At 43.9% G+C, this 21,223-nt stretch overlaps 1 protein-coding gene across 1 annotated transcript in view; it reads left to right on the top strand.

The window, feature by feature from the left end:
* Positions 1–20,600, top strand: part of LOC144754748 (uncharacterized) — an 80,061-nt gene extending 59,461 nt beyond the window's left edge. Inside the window, exons 4-5 of the mRNA XM_078642936.1 lie at positions 11,169–11,252; positions 17,681–20,600. Coding sequence (XP_078499062.1) covers positions 11,169–11,252; positions 17,681–18,057 — 461 coding nt within the window. The 3' untranslated portion in view covers positions 18,058–20,600. The remainder of the gene's footprint in view (positions 1–11,168; positions 11,253–17,680) is intronic.
* Positions 20,601–21,223: the final 623 nt, after the last annotated feature.

Here is a 21,223-nt window from a genome sequence, read left to right as displayed (position 1 = left end):
ACCACAAATTGATAATGCCCACTAGGGGTTGAAAATGCTGTTTTTGGCTTGGCCTCATCAGCTAACCTGATTTGCCAGTAGCCAGCTGTCAGATCAAATGTGTTCAGATATGTGGCTGAGGCCAACTTATCTATGAGCTCATCTCCTCTGGTTATTGGATGGGCATCTGTCTTAGTGACAGCATTGAGACCTCTGTAGTCTACACAAAACCTCATCTCTCTCTTACCACCCTGGGTGTGAGGTTTTGGCACAAGGAGTACTGAACTGGCCCAAGGGCTCTCTGAGGGCTCAATCACTCCCAATTCAAACATTTTCTGGACTTCTGTCCTGATACAGTCCCTGACATGATCAGGTTGGCTGTAAATCTATTTTTAACAGGCAGACTGTCCCCAGTGTCCACGTCATGAGTGCACCAGGTAGTCTGACTTGGAGTCAGTGAAAACATATGTCTGTATGCCTGCATAACTTGTCTGCAGTCACTCTGCTGCTGGTCAGTGAGGCTGCGTTCCAAGGCTACACCATCAACTGAACAATCATCAGGGTTCTGAGAGAGCAGGTCTGGGAGAGGGTCACTATCTTCCTCCTGTCTTTCATCAGTAGCCATGAGGAAGCTCATGTCTGCCCTGTCAATATATGGTTTCAGTCTGTTGACATGAAGCACCCTGTGGGGGCTCCTGGGAGTTCCAAGATCAACCAAATAGGTTACTTCTCCCTTCTGTTCAACAATAGTGTGGGGTCCACTCCACTTGTCTTGGAGAGCTGATGGGGCCACTGGCTCCAACACCCACACTTTCTGTCCTGGCTGGTAAACAGTCAGCACAGCCTTTTGGTCATGCCAGGTCTTTTGCAATTCCTGACTTGCCTCAAGGTTTGTGGATGCCTTTTTCATATACTCAGCCATCCGGGAGCAGAGAACAAGTACATAGTCCACAATGTCTTGCTTGGGAAGTTTGAGAGGTAACTTCCATCCTTCCTTCACCAGACAAACAGGTGCTCTTACAGGATGCCCAAACAGAAGTTCAAAAGGTCTGTAGCCAACCCCCTTCTGTGGGACCTCTCTATAAGCAAACAAAAGGCAGGGTAACAGGACATCCCATCTTCGCCAAAGCTTTTCTGGGAGATCCTTAATCATACCTTTTAAGGTCTTGTTGAATCTTTCAACTAGACCAGTGATTCCCAAACTTTTGACTCCTGAGGACCCCCACTGAATCACTACTGGAAGCCGGGGACCCCCAAGCAATTTGTACAATTTACATTTCTTTAAAAAAACGCCTTTTGAAGCAGAGGCAATTTCAATAGGGAGACAGCCTGAATTGGGTCTATTGGCATGGACATGTATGCATACAGCAGTGTATTATTTAGTGGTACCCAAGGGCTTGTGGAAAGTGAGCAATCAGACAGCAGCACGAAAATCTTACTGCTAATCCTGGCTGCATCTATTTTTACCTGCCTGCCAAGTAACGGAAACCTATACATATGTGCCTTTCAACGTTTTATTGCTTTTATTGTATTGCCTGTATTTTCATTGTTGTGTCTGTGACTGCTGTTGTCTGTCTTTCCCCGCTGTCTGTACGTGGTCCGTGTCCCTTTTTATTCCCTCTGTTCCCCTCGCCATCACCGTGATCTCTCTGCCCGGTATTTCCTTCTGTACCCCTCGCTGCCCCATGTCTCTGCCCGGTTTTCCCTTCTGTTCCCCTCGCTGCCCCTGTGCCTCTCTGCCCGTTCTGACTTCTGATCTTAGCTGCCCCTATATTTCTGTATTCTGCATTTTGCCTCTGTGCCATTTGTTTTTTGTGCCCATCTGCACTCTGTGCCACTCGTTTTTCCCCTGTTTTTGTGTCCCTTTTGCCTTCTGTTCCAGTCGTTTTCCCCTCATTTTTTGTGCCTTTTTGCCCTCTGTTCCACTTGTTTTTCCCTCATTTTTTGTGCCTTTCTGCCCTCTGTTCCACTCATTTTTGGTGCTTTTCTGCCCTCTGTTCCACTTATTTTTTGTGCCTTTCTGCCCTCTGTTCCATTCATTTTCTCCTAATTTTTTGTGCCCTTCTGCCCTCTGTTCCACTCGTTTTTCTGTGCCTTTCTGCCCTCTGTTCCACTCGTTTTCCCCTCATTTTTTGTGCCCTTCTGCCCTATGATCCACTCGTTTTTTGTGTCTTTCTGCCCTCTGTTTCACTCGTTTTTCCCTAATTTTTTGTGCCTTTCTGCCCTCTGTTCCACTCGTTTTTTGTGCCTTTCTGTCCTTTGTTCCACTCGTTTTCCTTCGTTTTTTGTGCCCTTCTGCCCTCTGTTCCACTTGTTTTTTTGTGCCCTTCTGCCTTCTGTGTCACAGCTCTTGTGTGCTGTGAGGATACATGGGCGTTTAATTTTTCACTACGACAGGCACTCGAGTCCTGTGGACCCCCTGGGAATGTCTCTCGGACCCCTGGGGGTCCGCGGACCACAGTTTGGGAAACCCTGAACTAGACCATTGCACTGTGGGTCATAGGGTGTGGTGAACTTATAGTACACTCCTTCCACATTGCAGTCAAGTAACTAGACATGAAGTTTGCAACTCTATCTGATACAACCTCCTTAGGGAAACCCACTCTTGAGAAAACTCCCAAAAGGGTTGTTGCCACAACAGGTGCTGTAGTGGTCGTAAGTGGAATAGCTTCTGGGTATCTGGTGGCATGATCCACTATCACCAGAATAACCCTGTGCCCAGAGGCTGTTTGGGGATCCATTGGTCCAACAATATCTATCCCAACTCTTTCAAAGGGAACCCCCACCACAGGTAGTGGTATACGGGGGGCCTTTGTAGTGCTCCCTGCTTTGCCACTGGCTTAGCAGGTCACACAGAAGCGACAAGACTACTTGGTGTCTTCTGACATGTGGGGCCAGTGAAAATGTGGAACAAGCCTGTCCCAAGTTTTATTCTGGCCAAGATGTCCTGCAAGAGGAATATCATGGGCTAGTGTCAAAAGGAAGCACCTGAATGCCAAAGGTATAACCAACCTCCTGGAAGCACCAGGCTTGGGGTCTCTACCCTCTGAGTACAGGAGGCCTTCACCCCAGTAAACCTGATGGATTCCACTAGCATTCCCTGCAACCTCAGCCACAGCTTGCAGTCTGATGGGTTCAAGAGAAGAGCAGTCCAACTGCGCCTGCCTCAGATCTGCCCTAGACGGTCCCCCTGTCCCAAGAAACTCAACCTGATCAGGTTCTAGCTCTTATAGGACAGTTCCTCCTATGGGCTCACAATCAGCTTCCTCAGAAGGCTGATCCTCATCCTGAGGCAGGGGGGAAGGCACAGCCTTAACCCTACTTCTCCTTTTCCTGGAAGGCAACTGGTCTATTATTCCAGAATCCAGTGCCTGTTCAGTGTTGCAATTTTTTGACCTGTGACCTGGTCACAGCAAGAACATGGGCTGATATGCCCAACATTTCTGCATGTGTCCTAAACTCCACTTTAGACCAAGTTGAAGTCTCTAGGTCATTGCCAAACAAACATTCTACAGGGAGGTCTGAACTAACAACAACCTTCTTAAGGCCAGTTACCCCTCCCCAGGAGAAATTCACAACTGCCATACTGTGGGCAGTAGTGACATTGCTAGCATTGGTCACTAGGTAGGTTTCACCTAGTATGATCTGTCCAGGGTCCACAAAGTCAGGTATCACCTTGGTGACATTAGCCCCTGTGTCCCTGTAGGGCTGAGCCTCTTTTTCATTGACTAAAGGAGTTTGTCTGTACTTGCCCAAGTTATTGGGACTCACAGGGAAGGACATACCCATGCCTCCATCACAGATCAAAACAGCTTGAGTTGGTATTTTGACTAGGCCAGAGTCCATCTCAGTTCCCAGGGTTAACCCTAACACACCCTTCTGTTGAGAACCACCAGTTGGAGCTGAACTAGGGGGAACTGTTGCCTTAGGGGCAATGGTGACTGGAGCTGCCTGCTTTTTGGTGCAATCACTGGTCCAGTGAGTATTACTTTTACAAACATTGCACCATGGTTTCTTTTGACCTTCTTTCTTTTTAGGTCGTTGCCGCCCCCCCCCCCCCCCGCAATCCCCATTAGAAGCTTTTTGGGTACATTTAGAAGACTTCTGGTCTTTTGCTTTCTCCCCACCCTTTTGGTCTAGCTTCTTCTGGTCACCACCTTGGTTCTGTACCTTCTACTTCACCTTGGTTCTGACCCATTTGTCTGCCCTCTTACACAATTCTTGTGGAGAGGTCAAATCAGAGTCAACCAGGTGTTAATGCAATAACTGGTTCTGACAATTATTAAGAATCTGTTCTCTCATTATAAGGTTATACAATCCGGTATAATCACTTACTTTACCGCCCAGTAACCAACCTTCCAGAGCCTTAGTAGCACAATCTACAAAATCTGTCCAGTCCTGAGTCTGTGAATTTGGGTATCTCTGAACAGCAACCTATACTGTTCAGTGGTTAGGCCAAACCCATCTGTTAGCGCACTCTTCAGGACATTGTAGTTGTCAACATCCTCTTCTCTAACAGTGAGGAGCTTGTCTCTTCCTTTGTCTGCAAAGGAGAGCCACAAGATTTCTGCCCACTGACTCTGGGGTACCTGCTGTACTTTGCAGGCCCTCTCCAAGCAAATATCCACTTGTGGATGTCATCCCCAATCTGGGACAATCTTGTTTAGGTTTCTATGGTCATGAGACCTATCCCTACCACTAGATACTATGCTGCCACCAGTGGGCTCTAACCCATACAATTTTCCCTCTCTTTCAAGAGCTAGGGTGTCTTTCTCCAGGGCAACTTGTTGCCTCTGGATCCTAAGCTTGACGTCTTTCATTCTAGCTTCATGCTCTCTTCTCTGAGGGGATGTTCTCCTCCTGTGAGATGAGGCAGAGGACCCTATTGATGAACCACCATGGTGAGATTCACCCGAGTGAGATCTCTGTCTTCTAGGTACACCAATAGGCCTACCTGGGGGAATGAAGGAGTGACCCTCATGGCCATCTCCATCTCCAGTTAGTCCTGTCTCTCCCAGGTCTGCTTCTTCAACCAGTTCCTGGTCTGCATCCTCATCCTCTTCCGAGTCCTGGTGGGGAGCCCCACTAGGATCCTCTTCTGGTGATGGATGCCCCCCCTCCCCACTACCTAGGGTACCTGGATCTGATGCTTTTGCTAAGTCATCTGACACCAGGATATCTATGAGGTGTTGGGTGGTGGGACTCTGTCCTTGCCTTAATTTTCTTGTGACACATAATCCCCTTAAGTCTTGGAAGGAGAATGTGTCATATTTAGATGTCTGCACTTTGCTGACATCTTACAGAGAACCACTAGCTCCTGCTCTTAAGGCCATGACTAGTGAGGTGTGGTGTGTGCACTACCTACACTACTTTTTTTAGTACTAGATCCTTTCTAGAAGTTGTAGTCAGGGTGTGCTAAGCCCTTACCACCTACAACTGCTAAGTTCAGTAGAATGTATGTATTATAAGACTTGATTCATATGTACCTACTGGTACCTTGATGTGATTTTTCCCAAATGATTTTCTCAAGATTATTTGGTAAAACAATGCAAGCTCTTTTCCCATCCGCTGCACATCAATGTGAGAAGTTAGCCTGGCATATGATGTCCACTAGTTCTAGTGGGCACCTTGCACCAGTCTAATCGACCCTTATTGATGGTGGTTGTAAAATCAACCTTATAGAAAGCTATCCTAGGGGTAGGAATGGCAAGCAGTCTTCAGGCTAAGACTTCAGAGAGCAAATTAAGCTAGTTGTTTTACCAATTATAATCCCTTGAGTACCAAATGAAAGCACACCACACAAGGTATATATCAAATATTTATGTAATTATTTTAAACACAACCCCTCTGCACTCTTTATGAGGTCAGAGGTAAAAGTACAATACAAGTTACTTAATTAGCATACGATAAGTTGCACAGTATATGTTTTGCCCTAGGGGCCTCACAAACCATGTACTAAAATAGTGGTATAAGAACCACGTAAGAATTAGAAAGCAGGCCTGGGGCCTGTGGAATCGCTGGGGCTACTCTAAACAACCAAAGGTTAGGATGTAGGAGGCCCACGGGAGACGCGTGCAGTGTCTAAACACAGCCGCGGGTTACCATTGACTTTCTATGGGAAACAAACCAGTTACACATTTACAATTTAGGGACACTTCTAACTGAACTAGGATGGAACCATTTTAGACTTAGACACTAGGAGGGCCAATACCCTCGAGACTACCAGAGTACTCGTGTTATCTCACCCACGGAAGCCGGGTGCACAGGTCTCTTTTGGTGTCGGGTTTCGTTGTGGATTTCAATGGAGATCTGCAAAGAAGTGCTGCAGGCGACCAGAGGAAAAGTGTCCGGGTGGATCCAAGGGTGGATCGAAGATCTGAAGAACCTGAAAGCAGAGGAGACAGAGTCTGGGCCACTTGCCAGTGACCAGTGCGGCAATAGAAAGATGCCACCAGATGTTGGCTGATTTCAGGTGAAAAGGTGAAGTTTGTCTCTTCAGGCACGAGGACCAGGAGGCATCGACGACAACCAGGAGCTCGATTCGAGCTGTGCCACAAAGGATCTAGTTGACTGCTGTGTTGGTATCGGGATTGGACCCAACAAGCCTTGGCAAACGCAACCCACGCAGGATGTCGAGATGGGTTTTGGTGCAGACCAGCAAGGTCTGTGGAACTTTTCCTTTGCAGGGAAGTTGGAGCAATCCTGGAGCAACCAGAAAAGCAAGTTGAAATAAAGGATTGTCTTCTTGGGGGCTCAAAGACAACCGACTAGGAACCACAAAGACACGTTGAGCAGAAATGCACAAAGCAACCCACGGCCACTCGTGGAGTGTGGAGCTATGAGCTTCGGTGCAAAAGGTGCTCGGGTCTCGCGCTTCAAGCACCCCAATGTACAACTACGGGATACCTCAGAAAGTTGATGCAGGTAGCAAAATGCAGGATGTCCAGGAGTTCTAGTTCCACATCTCTCGTGCCCACCACGGGTCTCAGCTTTGTTGTGAGCGAAGGTCGGGGTCAGAGATATCTGGAAGTCCATGTCCTGTCTCACAGATTCTTCGGGATCCGGCGGGAGCATCAAAAATGCAGACCGACATAGATGCTTTGGTGCATGTTTGAACAGGGTGGTCACTCCTTGACCACAAGGGAGATGTCTTCCGTCTTCCAGTCGAAAACGGAATGTCGAAGGTCCAGGATATATGCTTCAGAGTTTCATCCAGGGTAATCTAAAGTCCTTGGGACTGGGATCCTATACTTATACTTAGTTTAGGGGTTGGACTAACTTTAAGGTCCCTCCTATGGGTGGACCCGGGGTGGGGGTGGTTACACCCCTTCCCCTTTGTCTTGTTTCACGTCAGAGCTGCGGATGAGTGCCCCAGCAACCGGTTTGAACTGGGAAATGCATGGAGCACCTAGAGTGCCCCAGGCAGTGTCTGAAAAGCATTCACTGAATGCAACCCTCCCTGCCCCATTACACTAAAGCCTGTCTGGGGAGGTGCCAGCACCTCCCTGGACAGGGAACCTATTGCCCAAGCCTCCCCTGCTGGAGTTTCGTCCAGAAGCAGGAGGGCAGACTCGTGTCTGTGGCAGCAGCATCTATTTTGTGATGCTGAGGCTCTGTTTAACTTTAACCCGGTAAACCAGTAACTACATGTCTTCTCCCTCTAGAAGGGTACCCCCGCCGCCAGAACTGGCGGGGGGAGGGTAGTATTCCAAAGTGTTTGACACCTTACACGACATGTTTTGATAAAGCCAAACCAAAGTTAGCATTAACCACAAGGATTATAATGCACTCAAAAGTACATGGTATGGCTATATCATAGAACAGCTATAAGGAGATGGCTCCGAAAAGCTGCAGAGGGGCTCAGCTCATGCTAGGGAACCCTCTCACACAAAACCAAGCACTCTGCCTCCAGGATAGTCAAGGCCTGCCATAGGAGTGACTTATAAGTGTATATGTGTCTTTATGTATATATAGATATAGGTAACTATATCTAAGTAAGGGGTGATTACACCACCTTACCCAGGCTGTGTGAACAGACCTGTGGTGTCAGTTTGGAAGGCAAACCAGGGGTGGCACAATACATGCTGCAGCCCCTGGTAGGACTAGGGTGCACCTATGCCCTGGGTACCTATGGTACACTATACAGGGGCTCACAAGGGGGACTAAGTAACCAATCTGGTATGTACCTAAAGGACATGGTATCAATTTACAGAGAAAACAGCTGGGCTGTGGGCCTGATTAGCAGGTCCACAGCCACACTAAAGTCGAAAAAACCAGATAATCACAGCAAAAAGTGGGGGTAACCATAGGAAGCAGACCCTACTCTCCTACATGAGGCATGGCAGCAGTTGGAGGAACAGTGTCCAGGATCTAGTGACCCTAGGAGTGCTGCGGAGTACCGTTGGGCGGTGATTGGTCCAGGGTTCCTTACGCTGGGTGCAGACCAGGCATTAAGGGGCACGGATGGGCTTGCCTTTGGCATGCCTTCAGCATACCAGCAGCGCGCCCCCTACGCGTCCTAGTTGCAGCTGCCATTATATAAGTCCTGGGAGAGGAGTGCAGGGTGCTGTGATATAATTTCCTGTGCTGAAGGGTGTTGGGAAATTAATTTCTCTGGCTTGGCTTCGCTTAAAGACGATTTTGGTGAGAAAACCAGACATGGCATGTGGTTTGATAGAACAAATTCAAAGAAGGCAAACAATTCATAAACATAATTGTGCTTTGGTTAGATGGGGTTCCCAGTGTGGTTGTAATTACTGAAGGTAGATGCTAGGTAAGATGGATGTGATTTAGTAGGTGCAGGACCAGTAATGGTTACATTTTGGTAAAAGAGAAATATTATTTGGAGTTTTGTTTAAAACCCCCAAGAAGGTTTTGGTTTATATAGACAGAGACTGTGATGTTTCAATTCGAGAAATTGCAAGAGTGGGTCTGTTTCAGTAGCGGACACATCACAAAGTTGAGGTGAATGGTAAAATATTTGAACGAAAATAATGGCTTGCTTACTTGACTTGAGTGTCAACTCTGAAATTTTCTTCATGTAATGATCAACAGGTATTTTCGTACTGAAATTGACCCTTTCTTAAAGTTTTCACCCACCAAACAACATATTTGAATGGTTTGCCTACACAAGAGGAATATGCCACTTTTAAGAACTTGTCTTTTTGAAACAAGACACTTCCAGTGTGTCTACTTTTAACGCAAATGTAACCATCAACTTCATTTTATATTCTACCAAACTACAATTAACACTAACAATCATGTCCCACTGAATCAGACTCAGTGCTACATATCTTCTGCAGCCGAAACACGACTACGCTTTGCCTCATCTCTCTATGAAATACAGCCATACATGGACAATTGTTCCCACTGAAACATGAATATTTCTATTGTTCTGTGTATCCATTCACCTCAACTTTGTGATGTGTCTGCCACTGAAACAGACCCACTCTTGCAATTTCTCGAATTGAAACATCTCAGTCTCTGTCTATAATCTTCAAATAAACCAAAACCTTCTTGGGGGTTTTAAACAAAAACTCCACATAATATTTCTCTTTTAACAAAATGAAACCATTACTGGACCTGCACCTACTAAATCACATCCATATATATATATACACACACACACACACACACACACACACATATATATATATATATATCATGGGAATCAGTTTTCCTGGCTCCCGCTACTGGTGTATAGAGGCTGAAGGGAGGATTTAGCAGTGTCACAGTCTCCTACTGCCATTGTATTCCTGGCAATGTCAGGCAGTGAAAACTGACTTCTCATTTCGCCCATTTAAATAAGGTTGGCAGAATGAGTTCTGATTCTAATTGCCCTTAATCCTCAGGGCTGTAGGGGTATAATCACAGCGGACAGGGAGTAGTCTCTGCCGTGATTAAACCAAAGATCCACACGCATCTAAATTCCATAGGTGAATCATTATGTTGGCGTTAAGCATACTTCATCGCTGCTGCAACAGATTATGCTTACTGCAATCATATAAGTAACACATTAAATGGCTTTACTTATGCATGTCAAGGTCGGCACTTTGACTTTTTTTTGAACAGATACAATTCAAGTTTGTATTTGCATCCTAGCTATTTTGATCCTGTATTCTTTATGAACGGCTCTGAATTTTTGGAACAATATTAATACGAAATACATTGAGTGTTCCCTCTCCAATAAGGTGCCTTAGGGTTGAGACTTAACTCTGAATTGATGCCATATTATTACCATTATTCGGCTTTCCCATACTGAGATTTTTAAGGGTTAGCTATGTAACGTTTTTGTCAATTTGAATTCAGGTTTTTCTAGGGTTCTGAAATAATTTTTGATTGTATTTTTTATTTTTTGGTACCTTCCTATGGACATTTTTGTGTACAGGCATTATGATTAAAAACGGCAGCTTTCCTTAAGTGGAAGCTCGTGGAGAACCTTTAGGTGGAGTAGTTCTTGTTTGTTTTCACATTGTTGATTTTTTTGGCTACTCTGGTTTGAAGTGTCTGAGATTCCGATTTTATTGTGATACATTAGCCAGATGTACAGTGATAATGACATCATAAAGTGTTCACATGCAAAAAGCATTTTTGCATTGATGAGACTGTACTTTCAGGTGGATGCCTCTACAGTTAAACACTACACCATGGCCCTCATTACAAATAAAGAGCTAAATTCTGGTTCCTGTACAAACAATAGTTTTCACACCCTCCCGACTTCCCCTGATAGATTCGGCAAGTCAAACTTTGCAAAATTTATTGTGAGAGAAGGCCGGTATAAAGTAAAAACATGCAGAATTTGTTGCGTTAAAAAACAATTTTATGACTCATTTCATGTTGCATATTCAGAATCCGGCGTATTTACTATGCGTGGTAAATACTTCATTCAAAGTTATTTGCATTTACACTTGTGGTGAATACCCCAGCTTATTCTGCCCCACTTGTAATGAGGGCCTATGTCAACAACTTGTCAAACAAACTTTAGAACTGTTCACATGAATAGATGATAACAATTTTAATGTTTACTGTCTTGTGATCAAAAGCCTAGACATGGATCCAAACTGATTTCATTAAATTACTTAAGTTAATGTGTTCTATGGAGTTGAACTATAAATGAACTGTCTATACATTCAGGAAGCACAGGATACTGAGGGAATTGCCAGATTTTCAACCTATCTTTCTTTCCTTAGAACTTGACCTTCTGAAACGACAGGTCACTGCATTGGACACACAGCTGAAGGCATTGCAGTCTGCTTCGGCCAAACAGAGAAAAGGTACATTGCACTCTTCACTCTGAATGTATGCCACATTTATTTGATTGTCAATGCTACTGTATAAAAGACGTCAGATGAGTTGGTCCTAGAAGTCCATGTTTACTCTATGTCCAACACAGTCACCTTTGTGACAGTCGAGATTCCAACTGTTTTGTAGCACGGTATGTTTGTATCCAGCCATCAAGAGGCAAGAAGGCAGATCTAACAAGCCTTGTTTTTTACTCTTGGAATTTCAGAGGTTATTTGCTTGAGGTGCTAGTAATAGTGGGAAAAGGCGCATGGTTTTTGCTGTTTGACTCTGCGGTTTCCCTGATACAGAATATTAAATATAATATTTCAGGGTAATAATAATAATTTCTTTCTTTATTCAGATGAAACACCAATCCATAAAAGAGACAATTATACAATCATATAGTATGAAAATCATTACTTACATATAAAATAGCGCAGCGTTATTAAAACAGAGCAAAACCAGCTATTAAAACCTCCAAGATCTGCGGCTATACACCTCATTGAACCGGCAATAACTTCATAAATACAAAACGATGGGAAGTCAATCAATCCTGGACATCCTAGATCTATAAGCTGCCCGCAAAAAGCGTGATACTGAGCGAAGGGTATAGGAGTTTGGTAACAGCTGCGAGTGCAAAAGTTTCACTTTTGCCAGCCTAAACTTCAGACTCTTAAATAAAGACCGGAGATATCACTTTCTTGGCACTGAAAACAGTTTACACAATAAAACAAAGGAAAGTGTGTCCTGTGGAGTTCTAAGATCGCAGCCACAGAGGCCTCTTTGGGTTAGGGGGAGAAATCCAGCCGGAAAAGCTAAAAGATGGGATAATTGATTAAATCTGTCATGGACACTGGAAAGTCCAAGAAGATATGTCTCCATACACCAACATTGATTTTAAGATTACATAAGCCCTCATAGAGGGTTTGCCAAGCTCCATAATTTCACGCTGGTCAATAGTACATTTTAAACAATGGATCTTCTGTTATAATTACATCCCTGGGGCTCAAACTGTTGTCTGCAAAAAAAAAGCCTGGCCGCCCTATGGCGACCAAGAACTCAATATTAGCACAGAACAGATCTTGAACATACCTCTTCCAAAGGGAAACTAATGAGGGTTAAATCTGAACTAAAGGGTATGTCTAACCATGGGTCCATCGGAGAGCCTGCAGTATAGACCTTTTCAAAATGTGAAACCCACTGTTCTGTTGGAATATGATGGCGCAAAGTCGATCTAGCTGATTCAGCAAAGCAGGGCTTGTTAATGATCTTCCAGAATAATGTTGAGTCTCCCAGCTCCCCCGCTTTAGATAGATCCTCCCAGGCCTGCATCTGCAGCAGCTGCCTACACACTATCACTGCTTCCTTATAATGACGTTGGCACTGAGTCACACTGTCTTTCTCCCGGGCACCCTGCTTCAAGGCTACCTTAAATCTCCTCAGTGCTTGCGAGCACTTGCGGTCAAACCACAAGTGAGAAGCCTGGGGATTCCTCACTGTCTGTGTAGATAAAAGACCAGACACTACCTGTGCAATAGAAGTAAAAGAACTTAATATATATTCGCTTGGGGAGTGCGGATTTAGACTACGGCCTAGCTTGGGCTGACAGGTGGAGAAAAAGTTATAGTCAAAAGCCGTACCATCTATGCTTGTCCTGCAAAGGCGCATATCCTGGTCTGTGGAAATTAAGAGTGCCTGGGAGTTCAGAGGGCCCATTGATGGCTGCCCACGCCCTCTGTGTAAGTATCAGGGGTTATGGTCACTAAATGGATTATGCTCTATATTAAAGGAGCCCAGGCCTATGCCCATGGAGGCAGACACAAATATAAAATCTATAATAGTAGTAGTGCCCCTAGCTTTATAGGATGGGGCAAATGTGAAATAGGTTCAGTGTACCAGTTGTCTAAAGTGTGAACAAGATTTTGATCAAGTAAAAGATTATTTAACTCATCCCCTTCCGTAGTACGCTCCATGTGCAAATCCTCTGTAAATGGACAAAGTTGTGTGATAGGGGCAATCTTTACGAAAGATGAGCACAGATAACAATTAAAATCCCCCACTAAAATAACATTTGTGTGCCCCATGCCCTCTCCCTTTAAGTCATCCAGGGCCACATTTAGAGCATCAAAGTGGAGGGTCAACCCTTACCCTTCTTCAAGTTAAAATAGTTGATTATGATAAGTCGGGGCTCTCTACCCATACGCAATTTAATACCCTGTAGCACCTGGAAATCCCACCTTATCGCCTGCAACTCCTTGCATAAGTCTAATGCCACAAATGTGACTAGCTCTACCCATGTTAGAGTCTTGTGCTGGACAAAAAAAGGACTTGCACCATTCCAGGAAGAAGTTGTTATTAGTCTCCCAGGTTTCCTTGAAACATATAATTTTATATGATCTAATGTATGAAAGCCATTTATCACCAGAGAACTTGCCAGACAAACCAGCCATATTCCAGGAGACGAGCATAAATTACCCTCCAGGATTGTGGCTGGGTAGCCTACATGGACAGAAGGAGTACAAGGCCTACCATGAGAATCAGGGTTGGGCTTAGGATACACCTCAGAGGGAGGAACTAAGCAAATCCCATTTGAGCTTAACACAGGTGGAACCCCAACAACCCCTAGACACTGACGCACGGGACCTGGGTGATGGCGCGGCTGAACCTGACTGGCCTTGGAATCATGTAGTCAGTCCGGTCATCCAAATCCTCTAGGGGAGCGTACAAATTTCTAATTTGCAATTGGCAGCCCATAACTCCATCAATGCACCCACCCACTCTGCACAATTCCTTATCCGAGTTACTCATGGGGGGGCCTATAAAAGAAACCCAATGGAAGTAATGTAATGCAAGAGTCTACGGAAAACAATTTGGATGCCACAAACAGGATTTTTCGTGTTAACTCACGGTGGTATAAAGAGGCGATGATGCATCTCCATTGTGTATTTTCCTTGAGGCGCCTATCCAAGCCACCTGCCACACCACCAAAATGTCATGATAGCCCATAACGGAGAACCTTGAATGCTGCGCTAGCCAATGAGAGGCTTTATTAATCAATTGGGTGATAGTTTCCTCTTTGTGGGCAGCCAAACATGGTACCTCTGACAGGACCACACATAAGGAGCACATGCCAGGGGAGATCAATTACTGGGAGCTGTGAAACCATGGGCAGTTGCATCCCTGGATGGGGGTATCGACCCCATCTGAGGCCTACGTAGTATGGGTAACAAAGGGCGTCCCATCACCCTTTAAGCACAAAATGCTAGACCCTTGTGCTACTTGCTGGGGCGACACATCCTTGGACACATTAAAATGCAGGATAACATTGCTACTCTGGGGATTACCCAAATGTGTAATGTCAGGTAATGGAGGACGCACTTGCAAATGGACTTGAGGGGTTTAGCCAAAGAAGCTAATACAGCGTCCAACTTGCATGTCAAACCCCTAGATGCCGACTCCAGCTTATCCAGTCTGGTCAGAATTGGTGATATAAGATCAAAAACAGTGGCCTCAATTTTGTATAGCACTGGGGCCATCTGGTACAGCAGTTCTTCTGCATTGGGCCCTGATACCTGGCTCTCCTGTTCCTGTTGAGTAGCTGGAGGGGAGTCGTTTGCTCTCTAAGCCTTACTCTGCCGTTTTGGAGCTGGGGGACTCACCACAACAGCAAGGGGTGTAGACTGAATAGAAGAGGGCGCGGGCCGAAGACTCATGAGGAGATTGCTCGCCTGAATCCACATTTGAGGGCGGACAGGATGGGGCTGAGAATGGAATGACCAAGGGGGCGTTGACGGTCAGTGATGGCATAGATGTAAGACACAGTGCCAAGCTTCCCATATTGGCTGAAAGCCACCTCTCAGCCCGATCTATCTCCTTATTAATTGCTCCTGTAGCTTTTGCCAGGATTGTGTCGATAGTAAGATGCGTTTGCCCCAACGGGGTCACAGGCTTAGCTTTCCTTTTTCTCATTTCGCTAAATCAGTCAATGGCCTTGAGAATAGGGCTCTACTGCCCGAAGTGATGGAAAAAGGGACCTCGGTGGTTCGCTCTAATATAGCTCAGGACCCCCATGTATGTTACCCAGAAATAAGTCCTGATGGACTTCTGATCTGCATCCAACCCTCAAATGTGGCAATATAAGAGTTCAAGCACTGGTCAAGTGACCTACTGCAGAAAGATACAGGTGAAACCAGGCTTAGAAAAACACACACTCCAGAGGTGTTGTTAAACAAACTCCCACCGTTTGACAATTGACCCCCTGCAGTAATAACAGCGACAGAAAGTCTGTCGGGCCTTGGGCCAATGATCCCAGTCAGTGCGGAGGACAAACAGAGGCTGCGGGTGACACAACAAAGAATGCCCCAAAGATACCCGCTCATTGTCTCCCAAGGTTCACAGTTCAAACCCCAAAAGAAAGAGGGGTGGCCCAGCCCAGCCTCTTCCGATCTATGATGAGCTAGGATGGGCCCGTCATGGCCCGGTCTTCACCTGGGCCGAGCCCGGGCTCGTCCCACACGCGTCCGGTGCTGCAGGACCCCGCTGCTGCTTTTGAAGGTGCTCAGGTGCCGACTCCCACTTCACAACCAGGTGGACGCGGCAAGCAACTTTGTAGCACGGTATGTTTGTATACAGTCATAAAGAGGCAAGAAGGCAGATCCACCAAGCCTTTTTTTTTTACTCCTGGAATTTCAGAGGCGAATGGGTTTTGCTGTTTGACTCTACGGTTCCCCTGATACTGAATATGAAATATAGTACTTCAGGATAGTTTTGGACTTCTTATTTCCAAGTCAGTATGAAAAATGAACGTTTTCAGAAAATTAAAGTAATCAAAGAATACATTGCAAAGATTGGTTGATTCGACCAGCTCCAGAACCCTGAAGTATAGACAAGGGCCAACTTGAAACCTTTGAAAGAAAATTAATATCAACCTAGAACTTTACACTGTTTAGTTTTCCAGGCCAGACCCGCAGGAGTGCATGTTCATTACCAGGTGGAGGACTATTCCGTCCCATCATGTACATTTTTTTTCACTTTATGTATGTCAGAGAAACTGTTGGCAGTGCTAATCCTTCCCTAATTTACACGAGACTCCTCCTCATGTGTAATACGTTGTATGACTCACAAACTAATGCTGGCAGAACATGGGCAGAAGTTTCTAGTATATTAAATCTAAAGGTGCCAGGTGCAACATTAGATACAAAACAAATTTAACTTAAATTTCCACTTTTTCAAATATTTTACACATAACGTACCAGTATATATTGTCCTCAATCCCTTCGATGGTCTTGAAAATGTTACTCGAAGTATCCCCAGGCAGGTGCATCAATCCCAAAAACTGCAAGTTACAAAATCCGAACCAGCTGAATCTCTCAATTAAATATTATGTGTTTGTAAAAGAGCTTCAGCATATCATTAAACAGCTGGCTCAGGTAAGAATGATGATAAAGTGGAGTAGAATGGCCACATCAAATGTCATATAGTGATACATTTCCATCTTCACTCTGGCTTAAATGTTTGGTTGTTCTGATGTTACAGAGTTATCAGAGCATTTTGCCAATGGGTAAGATTGCTTTTATGCTGCTTTTATGCTGCTTGTTTCTGGCATGCTTGTACTGTAGGGATTTACAGTAAAAATACAGAGAATTAATTATCGACCTGCCAAAATACTGACTACTTGAATATCATTAAGGGTAGCTCCAAACAGGTAGGTCTTGGTTTGGCAGACTTAACATCAATGTACCTTCAAAATTTAATACTTATATAGACTTACCTTCATGGTATTCTGGTGGTCAATATTTTGGACACAACATTTTAGTAGGTCAATATTTTGTCCACAATATTGTGACTTTAAACCCCTAGACGGGGCTAGATTGTTCCTCAGCATGGCCCTCATTGCAGAAGAGGTCAACCAAATTTAACAAGTTCCTGCCAGGGTCCCTTAAAAGTTGAAATTCATGTTTATGAGCGGCCTGTGCAGATAAGAGTGGTGAGTCGGTGGGGCCGGGTTGGGGGGGGGATTCGACAGACAACCACAAAGGAAAATCAAATAAATAATTAATTTCCGATCATCGTCATCTGTCAAAATCCCCCCCACCACCACCAGGCCCCACTGCTCTTACATGCACGGGCCGCAGCTGTTCATGTTGTTGCACGACATATAATCTCTAATCTTTGTTAGACGCTTATAGACAAGGATCATTGAAAGGGCTATCCTGAAGAAGAATCCACAGATTCATTGGCAGCCAGTGTAGAATCTGTAGTAATAATAACCTCAAAGTGGAACACATTGTGTGATCATCTTTATTTAGTTTAAAGATTTGTTGCATGTTTGTATTTTTTAAAGGATCTCTTCAACTCAAAGAAGGCAATTCTCATCGCAATGATAAAGTTTGCAGTGATTCTCTCCTCTGTTTTACAGCATCTCTTCTACAGAATACCAGGAGTGTGGGTGAAAAACTCTTTGTGACCAATAATCTCGAAATGAACTATGAGGCAGCGAGAGTAGCGTGTGTGAAAGCCGGTGGTCTTCTGGCCTCACCAAGGAATGCAGCAGAGAATGCCGCCATCCAGGAAGTTGTTGCAATGACTGGGAAGTTAGCCTATCTTGGCATAAATGACATACAGACAGAAGGCACCTTCAAATACCCAAATGGAGACAAAATCAGCTACTCCAACTGGTCCCCAAAGGAGCCCAATAATGAAAAAGGTGTTGAAGACTGTGTGGAAATATATAGCAATGGCAAGTGGAATGATAAGTCATGTGGAGAAAAGCGATTGGTCATTTGCGAATTCTAAATTCTTAGACTTACTTGTTTTCAGCCATCTTCCTTGAGAACATGCATTCATACTGTCAAGGCTTGCTATCAAATATGCCTTTACATTGAAAAGGTGACCCAGTCATAAATGTGATGGATAGCCTGTCTGTGGTATTTCAAGTGCAGTAGGATATAATGCACCTCTAATAAAGTGACAAGATATATGTCACATTTGTGATGTGGTAATCATCTGACAAAATCTAAATAATGTCTTGGCGAAAGACTCAAGTAAAATGATCACATTTTAGATAAGCCTTCTTTCCTTAACTAGATACGACTTGAACTAAAGCAGGTCTCAACATAAAGGCCACTGCTAGATCTGTGCAGGTGGTTTCAGGTGGCGGGCACCTGCACACATTCTTCGGACTAGGTCTTGTTTTGCATGATCAGAATTCGACCCTGGTCAAGCGAGAAAAGAGAGACTGAAGGAGGAGGAGAATGTTAGGAAAAGAGTGACAAAACAAGAGAGGGATGACTTAAGAACCTGCATGAGTGAAATAATGAGACTGGAAGTGCAGGGCAGTTGAAGAAAGAGGCATGAGGTGAAATCAAAACTGATCAGCCTTGGTATTTCACAACATCATCATTTGACACCACCAGTGGAAGGCTTCTATGAAGAACTTGGGAAAATTGTGTATATTACATGTATTTATTTTGACAAATATAGCACTGAATTGGCTCAACTATTAAAACAAACCACTGCAAATGATTATCAGTGGTTGATCTGCAGAACACACTAAAACAAAAAACCTGAACAAAGTGACTGTCCCTGTGGAAATGTTCTGTGATTTCAGTTTTAGTGATATAAACATAGCAAAACATGATATCATTAATTGCAGATGTTTGTAAACCATTCAGATAATGCATGGTACTACAGTTCCACATTTGTATGCAGAAACCTAATGTGTTAGAAGGTAGGCTGTGAGGTGATGGTTACCTTATCTTTGTCCAACTTCCACACCTTTTGATCAAAGTGGGCCAAAAAGGCTGGTGTAATATATTTCCCTTATTTGGCAGATTGTGTCCCTCTGATTTGTTCACCATTACATGTTTGTAGATTTTTTATACTGTGTACTGTCTGAATCCAAGCTATTGTTTTAATATTTTTCTCGTTTTTGGAGTGGGTCTTTAGGTTGACCTAGTTTCAGCAAGCTACCTGGTATTTTATTATGGGACAGTAATGCTTGTTTGGCTAAAAAGATATAACATTTTATTATGTTATGTAGATGTAATGTATGTCTCTTCACTCTTTACAAAGTATATACCTATATTTTGAAAGTGTTAGGGGTTGGCCTGTATTTATTGGTGTGGCAGTTGTCAAAAGGGCATATAGATGTGAGAGTTGAGGCTTAATAATTGGGTAAGGGTGATATAGTGATAGGTGAATAGCAATTCATCTGTAGAAATTGTTGCCAAACCCTAAGTCCCACTCTTTCTCAAAGAGCCTGGTTCACTTTACAAGATCACCAGAGCTTAATTTCCGCTGGTGATTTGAGCCGGAGGCTGCAAGTTGTGGTCATACACACTCATTTCTGGGGACTGAGACTTACTTTCCATCATCAGCTTTGGATATTGAGCAGGAAATAGAAAGGCAGAAAAGAGATATTTAGAAAGCAAGAGAAAGGGAAGAGCACAGTGACAAACAGAGAATGCTGGGATGAAATATAACCTGCATGATTGAGATGAAGAAACAGGAATTGATGGATGATGGAAGAAAGCGACCAAAGGGTATGCACTCTTGCTATGCCACAATACAAGCATTGGGAAACAATGGTGGTGGGCTTTTAAGAAAAAATTAGCTTATTGTTTTACAAATCACTACGCACTGAAAATAGACTCATTTCCAGACAGTTATGATTCCACAGAAAGTATCAACTACATGCCAGTTACTTTTCACACACCCAATAGAAGAGGCATTAGAAGGACTAGGCCACTTCCCAATATTGCTCTACTCGAGCCTTCTATCAAGCCATTATAACAAAAACCCTCCTTAAGCATCATCCAGGATCAGATTTACAGCTAAGTGCTTCTAAGCCCCAGTGTAGGGCACCACAAAGAAAGTGTGAAAGATCGGCCTCGGAAGGGAAAATTCACAATTACCTCATTTCTTTAGAAGGGAATCAAAATAATGTTGCTTTGACTACAGTGACAGAATTCCTTGCACTTGCCCTGAAGATGAACTTTCTGAGAAACTATACTATTGAGCACTCATCCCTGTCTATTAATGCTTTCATCTACTGGGTTTATGACATTTCAGCAGTCTTTTGGTATATTTTTTTCACTCCCTCAGGAAGAGGGACAGCAATCATGCTTTGAATCACTCAGAAGATTTATGTGCACCTGGTAATTTACAAAGACACTCAAAAATCCCTGTATGGGTCCTAGAAAGAAACTCCTTTCGGTGGTGGTGCTGAGAAACTTTCAGATTTCTAGATTAAATATAAATATAAAATGTTCATTATGGAATTGGATCAAACTGTGAATCACAAATGTACACGGTAAATAAAATTTATTTTTTCTTTAGTTGGGTTTTATGTTTTTCATTACTTCTTTCTTTCCCTCTATCTCACATACTAATTCCGTTGTTTTTAAAATGTGTATTCTAGCCTGTTCCCTTTGAAGCACATTTCCAATATTATATCCACACACCAATATTTAAATGTATTCTGTTTTACAGAAAATGTTCTAACATGGTGCTTAGTACTCTGTTTTTCAATTTAGACAATTTACAACAGACGATCAAACCTTGCAGACCTTGACGTGTCACAGACAAAAAACTTCAGAACACTTTCCCTTAACTAATAAAATATGCACTTCTTTCTTGATTGTCTCTACGTATTTGGGGCCAGATGTAGGACACCAAATATCGGTCGGTAACGGCCGATTTTGGCCGTTACCGACCGGTATTTGGTGTTTGACATGTAGGGGGCCTTATATTTACAGAATCTGTATATTTACCGATTAAGTAAATTTACCGATTCTGTAAAATACCGAATCGGTAAATTTACCGAATCGGTAAATCCAGATGTAGGTGGCACTTCAAACAGTGTCACAGGCCATTACCGATTCGTTATTTACCATGTAATACTATTGCATGGTAAATAACGAATTCCTGTGTACATGCACACCTGTGCCATGTGGCACAC

This window comes from Lissotriton helveticus, chromosome 5_1, assembly GCF_964261635.1.
Source record: "Lissotriton helveticus chromosome 5_1, aLisHel1.1, whole genome shotgun sequence".
NCBI lineage: Eukaryota > Metazoa > Chordata > Amphibia > Caudata > Salamandridae > Lissotriton > Lissotriton helveticus.
This window is presented reverse-complemented; position numbering and strand designations above follow the sequence as displayed.